General features: G+C 53.1%; 1 protein-coding gene across 5 annotated transcripts in view; it reads right to left on the bottom strand.

The window, feature by feature from the left end:
• The window catches only part of LOC137146518 (ras GTPase-activating protein 4-like), a 49,345-nt gene that overhangs the window by 12,122 nt on the left and 16,412 nt on the right, over positions 1–20,811 (bottom strand). For all 5 annotated transcript variants that reach the window (XM_067537817.1, XM_067537819.1, XM_067537816.1 and 2 more), the window contains exons 2-9: positions 19,286–19,342; positions 17,159–17,272; positions 14,752–14,813; positions 12,334–12,463; positions 5,064–5,145; positions 2,321–2,452; positions 1,139–1,230; positions 741–858 (exon numbers count right to left, since the gene is read on the bottom strand). In XM_067537817.1, coding sequence (XP_067393918.1) covers positions 741–858; positions 1,139–1,230; positions 2,321–2,452; positions 5,064–5,145; positions 12,334–12,463; positions 14,752–14,813; positions 17,159–17,272; positions 19,286–19,342 — 787 coding nt within the window. The remainder of the gene's footprint in view (positions 1–740; positions 859–1,138; positions 1,231–2,320; positions 2,453–5,063; positions 5,146–12,333; positions 12,464–14,751; positions 14,814–17,158; positions 17,273–19,285; positions 19,343–20,811) is intronic.

The following is a 20,811-nucleotide window of genomic DNA, read 5'->3' as shown; positions in this document are numbered from 1 at the left end:
CCACTAGACAGAGACCAAGACGTCATTCTCTTAGTGCAGGTTATGCTAGCTTTCCCCATGCCATGCAGCTCAGCAAAGTGCCTTACTTAGACTCCAGGCGGCTTGGGCCGGGGCCATTTCAGTTCTGTTTGTACAGCGTCAAGCACCAGGGGGTCCCAGGCCAGGCCTGGGGTGCCTAGGGGCTATCACAATACAAATCGATTATTGTTAATCAACCGAGCGGGACGATGTCTGGGATGCCCGTCGTGGCACGAGAGGAATGGATGGGCGGCCCTGAACAGATGTCTAGTGGGAACCAGGCTCTGACGATCAGCTCCTTTCCAGCCATCAGTAGGGAATGATACTTCGGTCACTACCGACCTGGAAGCGGAAGGCTCCATAGCCCGTTGCCAGTGCCATGAGCCGGGTGTGGCCGGCAGGCACTGAGAGGCGGCTGACTGGGAGTTCTGAAGGCAACCGATTATTTAGAGTTCCTAAGGGCGTTTAACTGGTTTCATTCTTTTGATAGCTTAACGTGCTGGCTCCTAGCCCCCAGGCAGGAATTGCGGGTACGGTCTCTGGCCTGCCTTCTGGACAACAGACGAGGCGATCAGAACTCTGGCCTTAAAATCTCTGACTGTGCGAACTCCTGCTCTGAACGGGGGTGACGCTGGGAAATGTTCACCACGTGCCCTGCAGCGCAGCCTCTTCGCGCTGTCCTGCCGGGGGAGGAGAGGGTGTTTGTGGTGCAGCCGACTCACCTTGGGCCCTGCTTGAACTTCCTGGCACAGCAGCTGGACCAGAGGCTGGTAGTAGTTGCTCGGCAGCACGGTCTCATCTCGAAGCCGCACCTGCAGCTGCAGGGAGCCCAGGTTGCCCCTGAAATGGACGGAGCACAGAACCAAAGGCTGGACACCCATCCAATTGTGGGGTGCAAAAACCCCCCAGACGGGCCTCTTCTTATAGCACCAGCCCCTTCGGAAGGGCTGGCACAGAAATACAGATGCAGAAATACGGATCCCAGCAGCCCCCCGAGCCCCAAGGACGGTGGGGTCAGCACTGCCTAGGTGGGAGAGCGCCCCCTACTGGGTCACCTGCAGAGCTTGGCGTTCTCTGCATTTCATGGTATGAAAATGTAACCGGATAACGAGAGACTCACTCATCCGCTCTGGGCTTGGATTTATCTGGCCTCAGCCTGAACCATCCTTCCTCTTGCTGAACGGTCTGTAACCCCTGGATATTAAACACCACCTAGGAAGGAACGCAGGATGAGAAGATGAGAAAGCTGGCAAGGAAAACGTAATCCTCTCCGGACCCGCTTACAACAGGTCACCTTCGCTATCGAATCAATTGTGGAATAGTTTTTGAGGACTCTCACCAGCTACTTGTCTCACTTTTAGTTCATTCGCATTGCTAACTGCACATATTACAATAGCACCAAGAGGCAGCCACTGAGAGGGCCCTCATTGTGCTAGGCACTGTCCATATTCATCATGATGAGAGACAGCCCTACCCCAAGTAACGTACAGTGTAACAGAGGAGAGAGACACGGCGTCAGAGAAAGGATCATTTTACACATGGGGAACTGAGACCCTGAGAGGTTGAGTGACTTGCCCAAGGTCTCACGAGAAGCCTGTGGGAGAACTGGGAACGGACACCCAGTGCAATGCCTTAATCCTGAGTGCCCCATTTCCCTCCTGGGACATCGTCAGGGGGCTTGAGTTTAGCCTAGGGATAGCCCAGAGCCAGATGCTTTTATCTGAACCCAGGGCTTCAGCGGTTCGGGTAAAATAATAATGAAACTACTTAACCTTTCTACCTGACTTCACTAAAAGGGCCCACAGTGGTTTACAAAGAAAGGGGGAATTATTTCAACCTAACTTAGGTATTTCTAACTAAACACCTATTCTCCCTCTTAGGGACTTCCCATCACTATAGGATCGGAGCCCCTCACCATCTTTAAAGGATTCATCTTCCCAACTCCCCTGTGAGGCAGGGCACTGCTGTTATCCCCATTGTACAGATGAGCAGCTGAGGCTACGTGACTTGCTCAAGGTCGCACGCGAAGTCTCTGGCTGAGCTGGGAATTGAATCCAGGTCTCCTGAGTCCCAGACCCAGGTCCCTGACTACTGGGCCATCCTTCCTCTGTTTCATATCTGAGGGGAAACTGAGGCAGAGGGTGGCGACACGACAAGGCTACAGAGGGAGTCAGTGACAGAGCTGGAAAAGCAGACTCCAGGGTTTCTGACCCACAGCCCCGTGTCTGATCCACGAAGCCTGAAGATTATTAAATATAAACCAAGAACCAGGCCAATATATCAGCCGGCAGTCTCCCCTCACCTTTCCCAGGAAGTCATTCCTGCTGACGAGATCCCAATCCCACACCTCAATGCAGAGCTTCTCTGTGGCTGACTCATCCAGGTCAAACTCAAAGGTCTCATTCCAGCGGGGGTAGCAGGATTTCTTGACCACCTTCGGGAAAGGCAAAGCAGTGCAGCTTTAATCACGCTCAGTGGAGGGATCTGTAATCCTCCAGTAAGCAGCTTAGGCAAGGGAACAGCATCTCGCCGAGTCACCAAGCAGATTAAAGGGAAAAATAAAAGAGTTTTTTTTGTTTGTTTGTTTGTTTTTTAAAAAGTTCTTCCCAGTGTCACGAACAGCGCTTCGGGTTATCAACAGGGGAAGAATTTTAAAAGCCTAGTGCCCGATTCTTTCCAGCCTTGATTCTTGACCTGGTTCACCATGGCTCTGCACCTTGTGTAGTCGTTTGCATCAGTGCAAAGCGGATGCAAAGACACGCTGCTGTGGCAGCACCTTACGCCCACTTTGCACAGGTACGAGTGACCGCACGAGGCCCAGGGCGGGGAGCACGAGGCCCTTCCTTTGCAGAGATGGCCTCAAGCCATGATAGCCAGAGCTAGCTTTCCAACACCTCAGAGCTGAGGAGTGTTGAGAGGGGAGGGATTTGGTGCAGCCTGTTATTAAAAAAAAGGTGTGTGGGGGGGGGGATTTGCAAAATTTAAATGCAGAGGTCTAATGAAGTCTGGGCTGTTTGGGGCCAACCTCTATTGATTTGTCACCTTGGCTGTGATTAGGAATCTGGGCCTCAGAAATGAAACTGATTAGAAAGAGACTGTAAATGGTTCTGGCAATGTAAAGGGAGACTAAAATGCATATAAATGTACATTTATGACCACTGTAAGGTCTCTTTTCCTTGCAGTGGTATAATGGGGCCCTAGTATTACTGAGAAGTCAGGCCTTTGATTCTCATGTTCTACAGCACATTTAGATCCAAAACACAAACGTTAACCCCCACACTCCACACCCCCCTGTTGCCATGACACAGTATCACCAACTCTTGTGATTTCATAGTGAATCTTGCCAGATGTGACATTTCACTGAAAGCCCCAGCTCCTGGAATCATGTGATTGTGGGAGGACTTGCAGCTTGGCGAAAATGTGACCTGAGTGCCCCTCAAAGAGAGTCAAAACACCAGAGGCAAATAAAAAGAACCATTTTTTTTAAAGCCAATCTCATGATTTTTGAGGGGACATTTGTGATTGTCAGCACTGATGCCTTTTTGGTTTGTAATTGTGCAATCGTTGCTGTGCTTATGAGCTCTGGTAAAGCTTTTACTTAAAAAAAAAAAAAAAAAAAAAAAAAAAAAAAAGCTAAACTTTGGGTCTAAACTACATAGTTTCCATTCCCAGAGTCAGCAGATCTCTCAGTCTGCTGTCTTCTCTGCACAGGAAAGTAGTTAGTGCTGTTCGATAGTTCCTGTATAGCGTGTGCCAGCCAGAAACACAGAACTAATTGTGAGTACCTGGGTCATTGTGTCTAGTATGCTGCTATTGCAGAGAACCCCAGAGAATCCCCTAATCAATGTACCAAGCTCCATCTTAAAACCACTTCGCTTTCTTGCCCCCGCTACTTCTGTTGGGTTCCAGAGACCCACTTCTCTGATAGTTAGAAGGTTTCTAACTTCCAGCCGCAGTTTTTTCAGGGTCAGTTTATCCCCATTTGTTCTTGTGCCAACCTTGTCCTTTAGCGTCAACTGCTCTTCTCCCTCCCTGGTGTTTACCCTCCCGGCGTATCTACAGAGAGCAAGCCGATCCTTTCCCTATACGTGCATAGCTACTTCCCCATGAGCAGAAAGCAGCATTTTGATTGTCCCTTCTCTGACAGGCAGGAGGTGCTGACCTGGCCTGAGAGTCGATGCCCAAGTCTGGAACTAATTTACAGTCTTGTACTATGTCACGGCAAAAAGGGATAGGGTGCAGAAAATGCCACTATGGCATTAGACTGCACACTTTGCAGAACAGATGGGTGGATGGTCTCTGAAACAGAGCCCTAGCCAGTCCAACTCAAGGTAACGGCAGCAACCATGACCTCTAGCCGAGGAAGGAAATGCAATCATTCCTCCCTGGATGAGTGTCCGCCCACATGGCACAACACATCCCCTAGTGCCGAGCTGTGAGGCTGGCACCAACAGGAGTCCAATGTGGCACTAGGAATAGATCCAAGCTGCAAAATTTGGATTTGGATGCTAATCCCCCTCTCAAAGCCTGGGATCATTCAGACCTTGGGAGTTCAGGTCAGGCCGTCTCAAGAGGCAATGAGAAAGGCAACCCTGAGTCCGATCGTCTTTCTGCCTGGAACAACAACGTCAGTGAAATGGCTCAAAGCTCCGTGCCTGAGCGGTGTGCAGCTTTGGAGTCCTGAACACAACCAGGGCCAAAATTCTGCAGACTTTCACCTCCGCGGGGCAATCTCATTAGTGCTAATGAAAGACCTGCCCAGAATAAGGCTCCTAGAGCTCTGTTCCTCCAGTGATGCGCACACGTCTCTCTCACCACGAACAGACTGATCCAAAAACAGCCCCCTCCCCTTATGCAGTGTCCATGAAGGACGTTGCACCATTAACATGATCCACTCTGCTGATCTGGTTCCTCACTTGGGCAAGGGAAAGGCAGAAGGGAGCCTGGCAGCCATTTTTAGCATGGGCTGCTTCCTCCCTTCCACCCTATCCCTACAGAGGACTCAACACACCGACCTGGGTAGAGGCCCTGCTCATCCAACTCACCGAGCTCTCCTGGGTCTTGCTGTTGTAGCGAACTCTGACAAAGGGATCGGAGGCGCCGTTCCGGTCTTTCCGAGCCAAGTCCCTGAGGAGAGATGAGGAATCAGAAGGGCCTTGGCACAAAGAGCCTCCTCTGACTAGAGCTGGGCAATATTTTTCAACCGAAACCTGTCCGTGCAAAACGTGGATTCGGGTCAACCGAAACACTTCGCCAATTGGTGTCAGCCCGAAACCAAACTGAATTCTAACAGGTTTCATTTGGACATTTTCAAGGTGACTTTTCCTTTAGAAACCGCCTTCTGCTTTATTAAAACAACGTAAAGAACAAACAAACCCTCAAAATCTAAGTGAAATGTGACTTTTTTTTTTTTTTTTTTTTTTTAATTTCCAACAAAAATGAAACAAAATCAGTTCTTTGCACAGCTCTGCCTCTGCTCGGGCTGCCAGCAGCTTTAGGAGAACCTGCAGGATCCTCGCTCTTCCTACACGAAAGCACAACAGAACAGGGGATATTTCCAGGGGGCACCACTTAGGCAGGGCAGGGGTAGGAAAAGCCTCCCCCAAATTTTCGATCTTGCTCCTCTTCCCCCCTCCCCGCACTGACCGAGTCTTTGCTCAGCCAATAAGAACGCAGACATGTGGCAGAGCCAAAAGCAGGGCTGGGACCCTCTGCCGCACTTTTCCAGTCTTGAAACAAAGACGTTCAGGCAGCTGGTGAGGGAGGCAGGACAGGCAGGACGCTCGCCCACGCTTTTTGCTTAGGTCTGAAGATGATGCAGATTTCATCATGATCTGCTCCTCACCATCACACGCCGGACATGTTAAAAAGGCAGGATCGAGCTCCTGGTGACACCCCTAGACACAGGAATGCTCAGGCAGAGGAGGGGCGGCTGCCCCAGGCCCATTCAGGGGATAATTTAATTACCCTCATCAACACAGACAGCCCAGCTTTGGAAGTTTCAGGCAGCAAGTTTCTTCCCCTGCTGTGAGGAAATAAGCAAGTGCTGGCACACCCCAAATATTGTTTAAATTGCACTTAAAACTTGCCCATTTCCCCCCCCCAACTCTCTAATTTTTTTTCGTGAACAGCAGTACCCCCAGTGACTGCGGCCATTTAATCCCACTTGTCTGTGAGAATCTCTCTTTTGCCTACAATGGGCTTTAGGTCAGGTGACCAGGTAGGTCCACATAGGCTGTTACCTCACCATCACCCCCAGGGGTGCACTCTTCTAGGACCTTTTTCCCAGAATATCTTTTGCGGAGCTGCTGGTCCTTAATATGTGCAGATACAAGCAACTACTGCCCTCCGGCAGTCATTTAGTAGCTGTGCGTCTGCTGTGCTGGATGACCTTCTCTTCCAACTGGGAAGTCATCTTAGCTCCGTTTGTACTTACTCTTTTATATTTCTCAGGGGGACAGTCTCAAACTTGAGTACCTCAGTGAATTTCATTGGCATGATGTTTACTCTCTCAAATCCTTACAGCAAAACACTAGACCCTCCTTCCAACTTAATCCTTCGTATTTATCAGAACTATTTGTATAAAACCAGCCTTCAGTGCCATTAACCCAAACGGAGACAACTTTTTGATAGGACAATTTGTATGATTTGGCTGCCAAAATTTGTTCATTATAGATCCATGCTGCTAACATCCATCGTTTAATTACACTCTAGATAGTGATTTTTTTTAAGAGGCTTTTTTTTTTTTTTTTTTAAGTTTGGTACCTCAGCGATTCACGCCATCGTTAATTTCAGCCCCCTCTTCCATTTGTTAATTAATGCACATGCTTTCTCTCTACTACTACTTTCCCCCTTGACAAACTTTTAAATGTTCATCTTAACCCCTGTAGTTTAGCATCAGCTCATTTATGTTAGTGGTGAAAGACGATCAAGTTACAACACATAATCTGAAAACTTCTTCCATGATGGAAAGATCTCCAAAAACATCATGCCCAAGAATAATCTCGAGATCGTGCAGCCATTGTGCTGGCCCTGTATATAATGGAAACCACTTCAAGCCAGGGGATGCTGCACTCCCAGCACCCATGACTTATTTTTAAAAACTAAACTCCAAAGTTATAAAACCATAGACTGCAAAAAAAGAGTCCAAGACTATTTTAAAAAGGCTATGTATCTGACCGAAAACAGTTCTTAGACCAAGATTCCTCTGCAGTGTTTGCACCCCAAACATTGGAGCACTTACTAGGACACTGAAAGGGAAATGAATGACAAGCAGAAGAACTGATTTTTCCCCATTGGCTACACTTAGAGAAATGCAGAAAGCAAAGCACATAAATAGTTACCAACGACATTACACTTTTTAAAATTCTTTCGTTTGTAGGGGCCTAAATCGGTGTTGTCATTATCATCTGCCTAATCAGATTTGGGATTGGGAATTTTTTGCTGTATTATCTCCTGATTGTTCTAAAATTTACAAATAAACTTAAAATATGGCTTTAATTGGTGTTTTTTTTTTTCTTTACATAGGAATTAGGTACAGTGCTCCTGTCAGCTACATTTCTAACTTATTACTTGCAAAAAAAACCCAAAAACCCAACAACAAACCCTAGAGTTTTCAGGTGCCTAGTAGTCCCTGGAATCATGGTTAAAGGTGCCCCTCCCTACCAACAACTGAAATGGCGCCCCTGGGTATTTCATGGTTCATAAATTTGCTGCTTAACTAAGGCAGGTTTCAAATGTTTGTTTCCTTCTATGTTTCTCCTGCTGCTGCATGTGCACGGGGACAGAAGCGATGAAGCCCATCCACAGGGGAAAGGAGGCGAATAAGCTGCAAATCCATAACTGGGGCGAATATTAGGAGAGTTATGGGTGGAGGAGTCTGCCATGTGGCCCAGTCAGGGCTAGGAGATATGGATAACTTGACTCCTCATGGGATACCAGCTACTTCCGCAGAGGTCCCGTACATGTCACACAGGACTGCGGCATGAGCAGGAAACGCTGTCCCTGTGTCCCTCGATGGGGTGGGGCCACTGACAGGTGCAGGTGATCACTAGGCGATCCAGACTGGCCATCGAAAGCAGCCAGCAGGTGGTTTCCCAGGGTGCCACCTGTTAACTCCAGCTCAGCATCCCCCTCCTTTTGTATGGGTGCTGAGGGGAAAGCCAACAACAGTGATGCTTGGGGGCAGATGGGCGAGGATTTCTCCGGGAAGGTCAGGCTGCACTCCCAGGGGCATGGGAATTGCTAGACTGGATCAGCCCAGCAATTCATCTCTTCCAATATCCTGTTTCCAGCACCAGCTGCTTCAGAGGAATCATCTTCCTAACACCCATCAGTCAGAGGTTAGCTGATGCCTGGAAGGACGAGAGTTAACATTTCTTCTCACCTTTTTCCTTTTCTTTCTTCATCCTTGCTATTATAACTCTAGGCCTTCTCATTATTCCCATACACATCCGATCCTTTTCACCATCTTAAGATCTTGGCCTCAATGGCATCTTGTGGCAATGAGTTCCACAGGCCAGTTGTGTGTTGGGTAAAAAAACATATTTCTGCATGTAGGTCTATCAAGGACACTTCTTACTCTTACATTACAAGAGAGGGTGAATAGAAGGACCTGATCTGCCTTTGCTCTGCCATTCATTATTTCAGTGTGTCACCTCTCAGCTAAGCAGGCCTACTTGCTCTCTCTCCTTTGTTCAGACTTATAATCATTCTTGTCGCCTGTCTCTGAACTCCCCTCTACTTTTGCTTGATCTTTTTCAGTGTAGCGTGGCCAGGTGGAATATATTATTCCAGATAAGGCCACACAACTGGTAATATTTTCAGGAATGTGTTCATCTCCGCGCTGGGGGCTGTGTTCTCACTTTGTTTGGTTTGATCTCTGGTTGGAGACTCTCACTAGAGGCAAACCCTTTGCTGACAACATCTGTGCATTGTCTCTGCTGACTCAACCCGGCAGCTTACACAGATGTGTTAGAAGACGACATGAAATTGATCAGATGCCAAGAAGAATTTGCAGTAGAACTGCCAGATGAACTATTTCTTACCAACATGTCCTCTAATCTATGAGCATACACCGCCCCCAAGTGCCCTTATTCCCCACGCCCTAGGCATTTCTTACCAAAGTTAAAATTCAATCACTGCTCCAGCTAAGCTGCCCTGTAGCTAGACATACATTATTTCCACGTGCCATCCCCACACCCTCTCTGGCTCCACATCTTTTCAGAGCAGTTCAGTCAAACCCTTTAGGTTTTGAAAACACAACCATCCCAGCTTATTACCCTCTCTCTGCGACAATCTTTAACAAGGCAATTTCCCTCTGTTTTAAACTAGCCCAGCAGGTTATTTCCACTGACGTAGGTGTTCCCTTGCAAAGTTCAAGTTGCAGGGTGTGGATGATCTCGGTATAAAAGGCTTATGGCCTTCCACAGGCAAAAGAGCAAAGGTGTATTCTAGTCCGGATGGCTTAAAATAAAGGAATGACCGGTCAAGAAAGAACAAAAATAAAGTCTCAATGGCAGAACACAGCATCAGGGCATGTGACCCCCCTCTGACACCTCCTTCATATTCACTTCATTACAGCAGGGTCCTTTCTGCCTCCCACATTCCAGGTTGTTCCCTGAGATCGAAACACGTCCCTGATTGCGTCAAGGCACTTCTGATCACTTCCACTATCCTTTATTAACAACGCAGAGCTCGGCTGACCCCCCTGTTCCGAATTCAAATGGCAGAGATCCCTGTCTGAAGCTGCTTTTAACTGTGGTTGATCCGCGCAGGGCTCCAGGGCGTTTTATGAAGGATGCTGTCTTGTTATTTGCTTTAGAGAACTGGCAGACACAAAGAGACCAGTGGGGAAGATGCATTTCCCTGCAGTCTTCTCGCTGACTCATACAGGCTTGGATCCTCAGCCAGTGCGGAAGTGAAGTGACACCATTTACACCAGCTGATGAGGGAGAGGGGCTAAAAATAGCCAGTCAGGCACCCAAACCAGAATCACTCTCTTTAATTAGAGAACTAAAGAGACCAACGTGTTTCAAGTGCCACCTTTCCAGAAACCACAGGGCCGGTCGGAGTCCCGTGACAGGCTCCGTCAGGGTGAGTCACTGACTGCTAGTCAGGAAAAGCCAGCCTCTGCCTCCAGACTTACGTGTGCAAAGGGAAAACCTGGCACGTCAAAGCCCTGCCCAGGGTCAGCCGAGGCGGCACATCTGAGAGCGAGTCACCAAAGGAGCGTGTTTGTTTCGTGGGGAGTTGCACGATGGCGCTTCCCCCATCCCCCCACTGCAGGGAGAGGAGGGAGGTGGGGGGAAGTGATGGGTGGTGGGGGGGGGGTGTTAAGCAGACATGAAAATAACTAAGCCCACTAAACAATTATGGGGCAACCAATAGATCCAGCAGCCTCATAGATGATGTAGTTCAGTGACCAGAGATGCTGGCAGAGCAAAGGCAGGGGGCTGCCGTCTCTCCTCCTGCCCCACCAGGCTGTGAGCGTGATCAGGCCTCTGCACGCGACCAGGAGCTGCAGATTAATTCCTTAGTGTTCATTAATGGAGAACTACAACCCCACAGCTAGGGAAGGCTGCTGAGTACCGGGGCACGTGCGCTCCCCCCTGCTGCAGGAATCTGTGCTTGTGCGAGTGTATGAATCACTGCAGACTGAACCACCGCCCCCGCCCGGTGCCTCACATGACGCGCCGCCTTTCAGACGAGAGAGGCCCTGAGCACTCGTGCTCACTAAGATCCCCTGGGAAGAGAAACCCCAGGGTCCTCCTGAACGCCCCCCTGCAACGTCACCAGGACAACACACGCCTCCCCTCGCTTGCAAGGATCCCTGCCCGAAGGCTCTGTGCCTGCAAACGGGGCTCGGAGCGCAGCAGAAGGCAGCTAGAATCAAAGAGAATCACTCCATCCGGCCGGGCAGACACCGGCAGGGAGTAGGGTAAGGGACACCCTGCTGTACCCTGCCCATGTAACCCGGACACCCAGCAGGTGCCAGGGCAGGCTGGTGGTCTATTTCGGGTGCAGCTGTGAGAGTCTAATCAGCCGGTGACTGCTTCTGGGCACAGGAGGCAGCCCCTGGCCCCTGCAGGGAAGAAGGCAGCCAGGGCGAGAGTCCAGCTAGCCCAGCGGCGTTTGGGGCAGCGGGAAAGGCCCGTCTGCCCCCCTTGGCACGGCCACCGACGCTCAGCACCGGGCTGGCTTCTCACTCACCCCCCGTGCTGCTCGCTCCCTGGCTGCGGCCGGGCTTTTAACCTGCTTCCCCTCAGAGCAAGAACGCTGGGCCGGAGAGCGGCTGCGGGCAGAGGCTGCCAGTGCAGGGTGTTCCCCACGGAGCCAGGCCCAGGACAATGCCGCTGACGGAACACCCTGCAGCTGGCTGGCTGGGGGAGCGGGTTCCCTCCTGCTCCCGGGGCTTCTCCTCCCTCCTGTTCCTGGCTGGCGGCGCAGGCTCTGCCGCTCGGAGGGGGAGGATGAGCTGCCCCAGGGGCGCTCGACCCAGACAGAGCGCTGGCTTCACCTGCGCTGCCTTGGCAGCTCCCAGAGGCAGCGCTCCAGACAGAGGATGCCTGGGGAGGCTGGTACACCGGGGCGAATACCCAGCAGCAGCTGGCACCGTCTCGCCCACCCTAGGGGCAGCACGGCCCCGCCCGCAGGCCCCCACCCTCACCCAGACAGCTCTGCAGTGGCAGATTCAGGGCCAGGGACGAAGCTGTCTCCAGGAGCCCGGCGCTTTGCTCGGCGGCAGAGGCCCCCCAGGGGTTCTTGACTCCCCGTGCGTAGGCCCCAGGGGAGGAAAAAGCCACACAGCAGCTGAACCGAGGAAGGAGGGGCCCGGCCCGGGGGATCCTCACCTGAGGCCCGCGGGACGGAGCGGGCCCTGCACTTTCCAGTCGCCAGAAGAACTTGCCCACATCAGCACGTTTTCCTCCCCCCCTTCGCCTCAGAGCTAAGCCAGGCTCTTACCCTGGGGCTGCCCGTCCCCACACTAAACCCCCTGGCCTGCGTTCAGCGGTGCCAACCCGGCTTAGCTGGGCGGGCAGGGGATGGGGTCAGAGCCTGAGGTCCAGAAGGGCAGCCATGTCCTCCCACGACCCCCTAGAGCTCTGTCCAAGCCAATGGAAAACCCCCCATTCACTTCAACGGCGTGGGACCAGGACCTTATTGGTCCAGTACAGCCCTGATGGTTTAAAGGGCTCCTCCTTTCCAGGCCCCTGATCAGTTTCACGGCTCCCCTCCGGTCTCTTCCTGGAGAACAAAAGTGCGTTAGTGGCTTCCTCCCTGCAGGCCCGTCTGGGTCTTGCTCCGTCCCCTTACCTGGCTTCAAACACCCGGCAGCACAGCTTCCTCGCCGCGGCGCTGCCCAGGATCTGGATCTGGAGATGGATTTCCCCCTGCACCTCCTCGTCGGGATCGATTTCGGTCAGGTTCAGCCAGCCACTGTAGCCTAGACACAGAAGGAACCGTCTGTGGAGAAGGCTGCATGTCTCCCCACTCCCCGCCGGGTGTGTCTTTCAGGCCCATTTTCCCCACACAGGAAAGCAGGCGCAGGGAGCATACGCAGCTCATTGACGATCAATCACTGCAGCAGCAATAGGAGCTGAAATGGAACGCCTGGATAACAACAATGCCTTGCTCTGACGTAGCGCTTTCCATCAGCAGCTCTCAGGGCACTTCACGAGCTTTAATGTATTTCCCATCACAACAGGCAGGCCTCTGAGGCAGGCCAGGGCTGTTAGCCCCATGGTACAGGTGGGGAACGGAGACACAGAGTGGCTAAGTGACTTGCCCAAGGTCACATAGGAGGTCTGTGGCAGAGCAGGGAACTGACCGGGGGTCTCACAAGGCCTCATTAGACTAGTGCCCAAATCACAGGCCCATCCTTCCTCAGATACAGACAGTCCGTCTCTCGGGTGGCAGCTTTAGTTGATTGTGTGTGGCACTGACAGGGAATTCAATGCTGGCAAAAGGCACCAGGCTTAGAGCCCAAAATCGTCCCTCTGCAAAGCAGAGGAAGCTGCTTCTTCCCACCAACGTGCCTCACGCCTAACCTGGGGGGAGAGGAGATCCAGCTATTCCCACTGCCGACACAGGGCCCGGTTACCGTGAGCGGTGGATGGTGGCACGTGCCGTGCAGACCCTGTCCCACAAGAACCGGGCCAGCAGCTCAGTTTGCAGGCTAGGCGTCAAAGCGTAACGGCATTCGTTCACAGCTGGCCCCGTTCCAGGTTCAAACCTGTGACCTGGTGGGGAAAGGCGCCGTACCCCGTTCCAAGCCTTCCAAAACTCGCTGCTAGTGGCAGCTGGGGGGCGCAGGCCCCTTTGCCTCAATCTTTAGCCTCTCTGTGCATAAAAGCCTGATACTCCCATAGTCCTCCCAAGTCCGGACAGACCCTCCCTTTAGCAGCCTCCTCTGCCCAGACAGACACATGCAGGAGGGAGGCCAGTGCAGGGTCCCCCCTTGCTGCCTCCTCCACCCACGCAGCATTCTCTGCCCTGATCTAGCCGCTTGCTCAGCTGGGTGATAGTAAGCGGAGGACGTGATCTGCCTACTCGAGGATGAGGGGACTCTGGCAGCCAGAGACCTGCATGACTCATCTCTGCTGTAGGTGGGAGATCGTTCCCTCCAGGCAAGACGGCTTGGCAGGCACTCGGCAGGCCCAGCACAGGGGGGCTCTCTTATCAGAGCTCACCCTCTCCTCCCTCTCGGCTCCTTCCCTCCAGCCACCAGCTAAGACCACGGGCTGAATGGTCCCGAGTCCCGACGGGCTCCGGTTTGCATGGAGGGCTGGCAGATCAACCGTGGGCTCTGGCGACTTGCAGCGAGTCCGTGCTCGGAACGGAGGGTTCCCTGGACAGCCAGGGCGGGCAGGGGCCTGCTGGAGCCAACGGCCGTGCTCCCAGCCCTTACCGCATCCTCTCTGAACGCTGCTCCGCACCCTGGGGCCCAGCGAAGGCTGCTATTGGTACAGCGCGTCGCGGGGTGTGTGTGTGTGTGTGTGTGTGTGTGTGTGTGGGGGAGGGATTATGCTTTCCCGACAAAGTGGAAAGCCAGGGTGTGTCGGGGGGAGACGGCACCTTGGGACCGGAGCTGCACTGCTCTGGACCATGCACGGGGCAGACGGACGATCTGCGTGCAGTGCTCATCGGGAACCGCGCACGGGGGCACTGGGCTTGGAGACTCGACGCTAGGACGCAGGCGGCGCTGATTTACTGGGGGACCGGAGCGAGTTCAAGGTTTGCCACACTTGGGCTAGGCCTTCCTTCCACTCCCAAGATCCAGTGCTGTGCTTGCCCCGCCCCACTGCCCCGCATTATCGTGCAGGGTGTGTGTGTGTACGTGTGTGTACACACACACAGTGCAGCCCCGGTGTTTGTGACGCGGTGGCAATACACAGCAGTGGCAGGCTGTCAGTTTCACCCCCGGCTGGGGCAGGGGTGGGGTGTAGCAGGGTTTGAGGGCTCAGTTCTCCCCTTTGGTACACTTTTGACCGGGCTGTGTAAATGGCAGGGAGAGGCTGCAGCGGAAGCAGTGGCTGGCTCCAGACCTGCTACAGACTGTGGGGTCGAGTCTTGCTCTCATTTCAGCTGATGCAACCCCCTGGATGTGGCTCTGTTCGGCACTTGCCATCTTGGCTCGGTCGCCCGTGGCCGCAGGGGGGAAGGGACGGTGCTTTTCTGGGGTGTGTCTGCACCGCACAGACACCAAACCCACCCGATGCGGCCCTGCCTTACCCTTTGGATGCTCGGTCAGCACATCCCGCGTGATGGAGACTTTCCCAATAACGTCGTCGCGGCTGGGGAGACAAAACAGCGCACAGAGCATCAGAGCGAGGGGCTGAGACCGTGTAAACACGTAACATGCCAGCCCCCGGCAAACGTTTGGTTCGAACCGCCACTCAGAGCCTGAGCCCCGTTCTGGTTCACGGGTGGGTCTCGCTCTGGGAGCAGCTGGCTTTCTGGTTCAGCCACGGGCAAGATTCTGGCATAACCCAACCCCCGGCCCCTACTCAGGGCAGCACATAAGCACGTGCTTAAGTCCCAGTGACTTTAATGGGACACAAACACATGCTTAAGTGCAGTGCTGAACTGGGGGCAGGTCCCTGCTTTGGCCTCAAACTCAGGTCTTGTTCATCCTGGCCAAACTAGCCTCTCCTGCAGCAGTTCCCATCAGCAAGTCTCGGGGTGCTTTACAGAGGAAAGCGGCATCGTTATCCCCCTTGCACAGATGGGGAAACTGAGGCACAGACACAACTTGGCCAAAGTCACACAATAGCAGAGCTGGGACAAAGCCCGGGTCTCCCACGCCCCAGTACTGTGCTCTGTCCACTAGGCCAGGCTTCCTCCCCACACCAGCTGCTCATGATGGTGCCTCCTTGGCTCATTAATACACAATTTCTCCGTTAAAGAGCCCGATCCCGAGAGGTGTTGAAACTCTGCAGCTCCCTTGGACTGCCCCGTAGCCTGTTGGGATTAGTTTCAGAGGATGCTGCCGGGCAACCAGCCCAGCCTGTCCCCTGGGAGAGTCGCCTCCCCTTCCCGGCTCCTGGGGAGCGAGGAGAGGGGGGGATCAGGATGGAGGGGCACACCTCTTCGGTTTCAAGTAAGCTTCCTGATCCGGGATTCCTGTGTGCTGCAGCTCCATCTCGTCCCTCTGCCCTCAGGAGAGGGAGAAATCCGGAACGGGGGCCCTCTCTCATCCTACGCTGCCCCATCGCGTTATTCCAGCCCCTCAGCCCCGGCTCTGCCGCTGTTCGGCCCCTCGCCCGATGACGACCATTATCTGAAATGCTTTGCAGGCGTCTACGTGGTGAAGCGCGCTGGGGCGGCTGATCTCCCGGGATGGCCGAGACCTTCCCAGGCGGGTGAGTCCCCAGCGCCTCCACCTGTCTGAGCCAGCGGGAGACACCAGGCAGTTCCTAGGTGGTCTTTGGGCGGCGGGGGAGCCCCTCACCTTGTTCACAGGCAGCAGCCTGCGTGCCAGACACAGCCCATGCCCCTCTCTGGGCAAGGAGCAAAGCAAGCACTCTGTGCACGAGCCGGCCTTCAGTGCCCACGGCCTCTCCCAGACCAAGGACGTTTTCATTCCAAGGCAGCTTTGGGGCCTGCTGTTTGAAAGCAGGCGTTCACAAGCCGCCCCTCAGTTTGTGGGACAGTCCTCACGCACGTTCCCACCACCGAGAGGAGACCCTGGGCCCCGGACAGCTGGTAGTTCTGAGCCCAGCCCAGAAATGACGGCAGTGGGAGCGCCCCGTGGTACATGCATCGCCATTTCAGACCAGCCGTCTCTCCCAGACCAGTAGGTACCCTGCGGACTTCGAACCAAGGAGGGGCGGGGGGGGGGGGGGCACAGCCATGGGACACACACAGAACAGGGACCAACCTTCCCAGGGGCACCCCCTCAGTCAGCCCAGCCTGCTCCAGACACACGTGCACGTCCCCCGTGCGGCTGCCACGTGCCAGCTGGCTTTGCAAAGGACTCAGGAGGGAGTTTCCCTTCAGTAGCAAGCCTGGGTCTGGAGTCTCTCTCCACGGAGCCGATGCTTTCAGCAGGAGCTGGGTCCTCCATGCTGAGCGAGGCGGCAGCTTCTCCTCCCCGGCTTCGGCGTTTCAGTGCCGGTCTGACAGGCTGGTTCGGCTCCTGGCAATTCAGGGGTGGTTTCCCTGCATGCTTTTCATGGCTGCCGGGAGGTTCAGCTAACAAGCGGTCGGGGCAGGCGTGAGATTGGAAGAATGCCCCACAGCAATCCCAGCTGAAGATGGTCGTGGGGCGAAAGCATTGCAAAGGCCTGCGAGATTCAACTCCCTGCTCTGTCAAAGACACCTTGTGAGACTCTGGGCAAGTCACTTGATCGCTCTGTGCCTCAGTTTCCCATAATTTAATATGGGGGTAACAGCACTGCCTTGGCCTGCTCTGTCTGGAGTGTAAGGTATTTCGGGCAGGGACTGTAAGTCTACTGCAGGGGCAGCCTCCCGATGCTCCTGTCATCCAAGTAAACACCCCCACGGTCTAGCACCATCTGCCATGGAGACGGCCCCAGGCTCGGTGTCACAGGGGGGAGAGTCTGGCCGAACGCCTCTGAAGCCAGCAGAGCTGCCGGCTGGGAGGGACAGGAGAGCTGGCGAGGAGTCGGCACCGTACCTGAGAGCATCTTCGTCCATCACGTAGAAGGAGACGCTGTGGAACGTGGGCGGCAGGTGGACCTCGTATTCCTCCCCCCAGAACGGGGATAGCGTCTTCCACACTGTGGCCGTCCTGGAGGGAAGAGGGCCTCTTTAACCACACCTGTACTGCAAGTCATTACTGGTGGGGCACCACCCCACGGATATGTAGTCACTACCTGAGGTCTTCTGCAGCAGACATCGCAGTGGTGTCCAAGGGCTCCCACAGGGACAGTGAGACGCCAGCTGGTCCCCACCACAAAGCCCTCGGTGAGGTTCTACCAAACCTCTCCTGACCATTCGTGGTCGTTGAGGGTCTGTCTACACTGCCATGAAAGCCCAGGGTTAGGAGAGCTCAACTGAGTGGACCCTGAGTTTGTTAGCCTAGGGCTTAAGCATCTACACTCATTTGTAACCCCAGGTTAGGAATCGTTGAACCCTGGGTCCCAACCTGGGTCTCCAGAGTCTACACTGCTTTATGTGGGTCCAAGTCCAGCCACCCCATCCCAGACTTCCTAGCTCCCTCCCCAGATGTGGTCGCTCTAGCCCTTTGTTCGTGGTGCAGGATGGGAAAACTTGACTGTCCACCAAACTTGACTGTCCGGAGGACAAAGAAAGTCGGCCTGCGGGATTGTGGGATACTTTTGGTGGACTCCCAGAACATGAGTCCAGAGGGGCCGTGTCTACACTGCAAAGCAGTAGCGTTTGAAAGGACCCTGGGACCCTGAGGCTGAACTCTAGGTTAGTGTGATGTGTGTGTAGACAGGAGGGCTAGGCTCCAGCCGGAGTTCAAACCTGGGTTTACATTGCACTGTAAGCAACCCAGGGCACTTCTCCATAGTGGTGTGTCCTAACCAGACTCCAGTCTCCCTCCCTTTCCCCTCCACTTTCATTTGGATACACCAACAGCTCTCAACCTGGAGGTCACCACCAGGTTTCAGGGGTGTGCTCCCAGCCTCTCTTTCTGCGGGTTAGATGAGCTTGGGTGGGAGCAAGGAGGCCCCTGAAACTTTTCTCTATCACAACATGGAGTTACAGTGTGGAAAAAACGGAAACCCCCCAGGAGATGCCATTCTGCCTCACTTCCTATCCTAAACCACGCGCCGATGTGACTAGCTAGCAATCACTAACCTGGGGCTGGGTATTCACATCAGCAGCCTCATAGCAGAAGGATTTGGACGTGCCCATTAACAACAGTCCCCCGGACCCTCCTGTCTACACTAGTAAAAAAAGGTGCGTTTTTTAAAAGTGATCGCGAACGCATGTCAAACTCTTAGTGCAGACACGGTGAGTTGTAGTTTACACATGCGTTAGCTGATCTGAATCCTTGCGGGAAGCCAAGTTCAACGTGTTAAACTTGTCCTGTCTACACTGGGATTCTATCGTTCTACCATAAAGTAGCTAGCATACTTTACAAGCACACTTTTCAGCCTTACGCTTGTCCTGGATCCTGAGACACTGGGAAACAAAACATCAAGTTCACTTCAGCTCAGTTCAAGACAAAGGAAAATATGCTGGAGAGGACAGGAGGCAAACATGAGACGGGAAATAGGATTTCTGATAGCTCCTTCTTGTTTACAGAGTCATCTGGGGGCATTGGAAATAAAATCTACAGCTTAAAAAAAGTTGACAGTTCCACCAGCTGTTCCAAAATCAACACGACATTCATCTCTAATCAGGAGAAGGAAAAATTCAGAGTCGCCCCAAAGTTCATTTCACATGGAAAGGAAAAGTTTCTCTGATCACTGGCGCCTAACATCCTAACACCACAGCAAACTATTTTAAAAATGTGATATATGGCAAACATTCTGAACTGTGCCAAGCTGCACGGGGCCTGGGATTGGTGGCTTTGCAAGTTTCAGGATATACAAGATGATCCCCTGGAAAGCACATTCTAGAGATGCAGAAGAAATTAAAGTTTGCTCCAAGGGAGTGCTTCAAGGGGAAAAAAAGAAACAGGATCAGAGCCTCAGTTGGTGTAAACCGGCCTAGCTGTGTCGGAAGTCAGCAGATCTAATCTGCTTTACACCAATTGAGGATAGGGCCGGCACACAGAGAGAAAGCGCCAGACCACGTGAATGAGAGCGCAAGCGGATGAGTCAGATACCTGATGATGTCTTCATTGTCGATCTTCACGATGCAGTAAGGGTCACTGCTGCCCGTGCTGGAAAACGAACACAAAATGCCCCATGTTAGCACGGACTGCACTGCCCGCAGAATTTCTAAGCACATTAGCGACGAGGGAAAGAACGCACTTCGCTCACAGCGGTCTTTCCCTCCTATGCAAGTCAGTGTCCACTTGTCTGTCTAAGGGGACGGCTACACAGCAAAAAATCACCGTGGCAGCAAGTTTCAGAGCCCACACCTACACTCTTGGACTCATGCTACAGCACTAAAAAAAGCAGCACGGACATTCCTGCTTGGGCTGGGGTTTGGGCTCTAAACCCACCGGGGCCAGGCTCAGAGCCCAAGCGAGAACGTCTATGCAGCCGTTTTTAGTGCCGTAGCGTGAGTCTGAGTCTGAAGACCCGGGCTTGGAGCTCCGCTGGCACGGGTGGTTAGACGCACCCCTGGAGTGCTAGCACCAGGGGTGCAGAGGCATGTTGTGTGACAGGATGAGACTCTGCTTCTTGGGTTTTGCAGTATTTTTTTTCCTTAATCTCATGGTTTTTAAACCAATCTCGACTTCTTTGAGGCCTGACTCTTGGTGTTTGAATGTTTACAGCTGGCAATACTGCCGCCTCGAAGGAAGGGCTGATACTTGCTGTGTGCTTGTATCGGCTCTTTTTCGGGACAGCGGGAGGTAAAATTCGTTACCGATTACCGCCTTCCCTGCTGTACTCAACCTTCCTAGCTCCAGAACAGCTCTTCCAGGCCTGATCTTAATATTGGGGGGAGGGGGAGGGATCTAGGTTCTACTGCGATGCAAATAATAAAGAGAGTAAAACTAATCGGAGCAGGTCAGATGGGAAACGGAGCAGGCATGCAGGGCTTAATTTGTAACGAAAGACATGCCAGGGCTCAAGCGATTTTTTTGCTTTCATAACTGCCATGGCATGCCCCGAGATCCTGGGCCTATGGACTGCCAAGCCTAGAGATGCTGGGTCAAACCTGGCACAAATTAAGCACTGGAGGCACATCAACTAGGTATCAGTTGTTGGCCCCCTGATCCCCCTAGAAAATAAAATGAACAGAAGAGTCCTGTAAACCAAGGGAAGTAAGGGGTGGATTCTCCATCTCTTGAGGTCTCCAAATGAAGGCTGGGTGTCTTTCTGGAGGCTTTAGTCAAACACAAAGGTACTAGGTGGAAAAACTCTGGCTGTGTTATACAGGGACAGACTACATGGTCCAATGGTCCCTTCTGGCCTTAGAAATCGACGCACGCACTCTCAACTGATAGCATCTGGACTGAAAAAAATCACGTGAACGGATCCAGGCTGAGTGGTGCATTCTCTCAGGCACCACGCACTAGGAGAATAAATCTCAAACCCTGGCTTCCTTCTAAACCCAGAGGTGCCTGGTTGGGAATTTCTCAGTCCTTCTGGCTGCCAAGAAGAGTTGTGGGGTTTTTTTTTTTTGGTTTTTTTTTAAAACATTTTCTTTTCTCCACAACAGGGGAGGAAGAAACCCCTC

Source organism: Emydura macquarii, unplaced genomic scaffold (genome assembly GCF_026122565.2).
Source record: "Emydura macquarii macquarii isolate MOO-44397 ecotype Brisbane River unplaced genomic scaffold, CSIRO-AGI_Emac_v2 contig_450, whole genome shotgun sequence".
Taxonomy (NCBI): Eukaryota; Metazoa; Chordata; order Testudines; family Chelidae; genus Emydura; species Emydura macquarii.
This window is presented reverse-complemented; position numbering and strand designations above follow the sequence as displayed.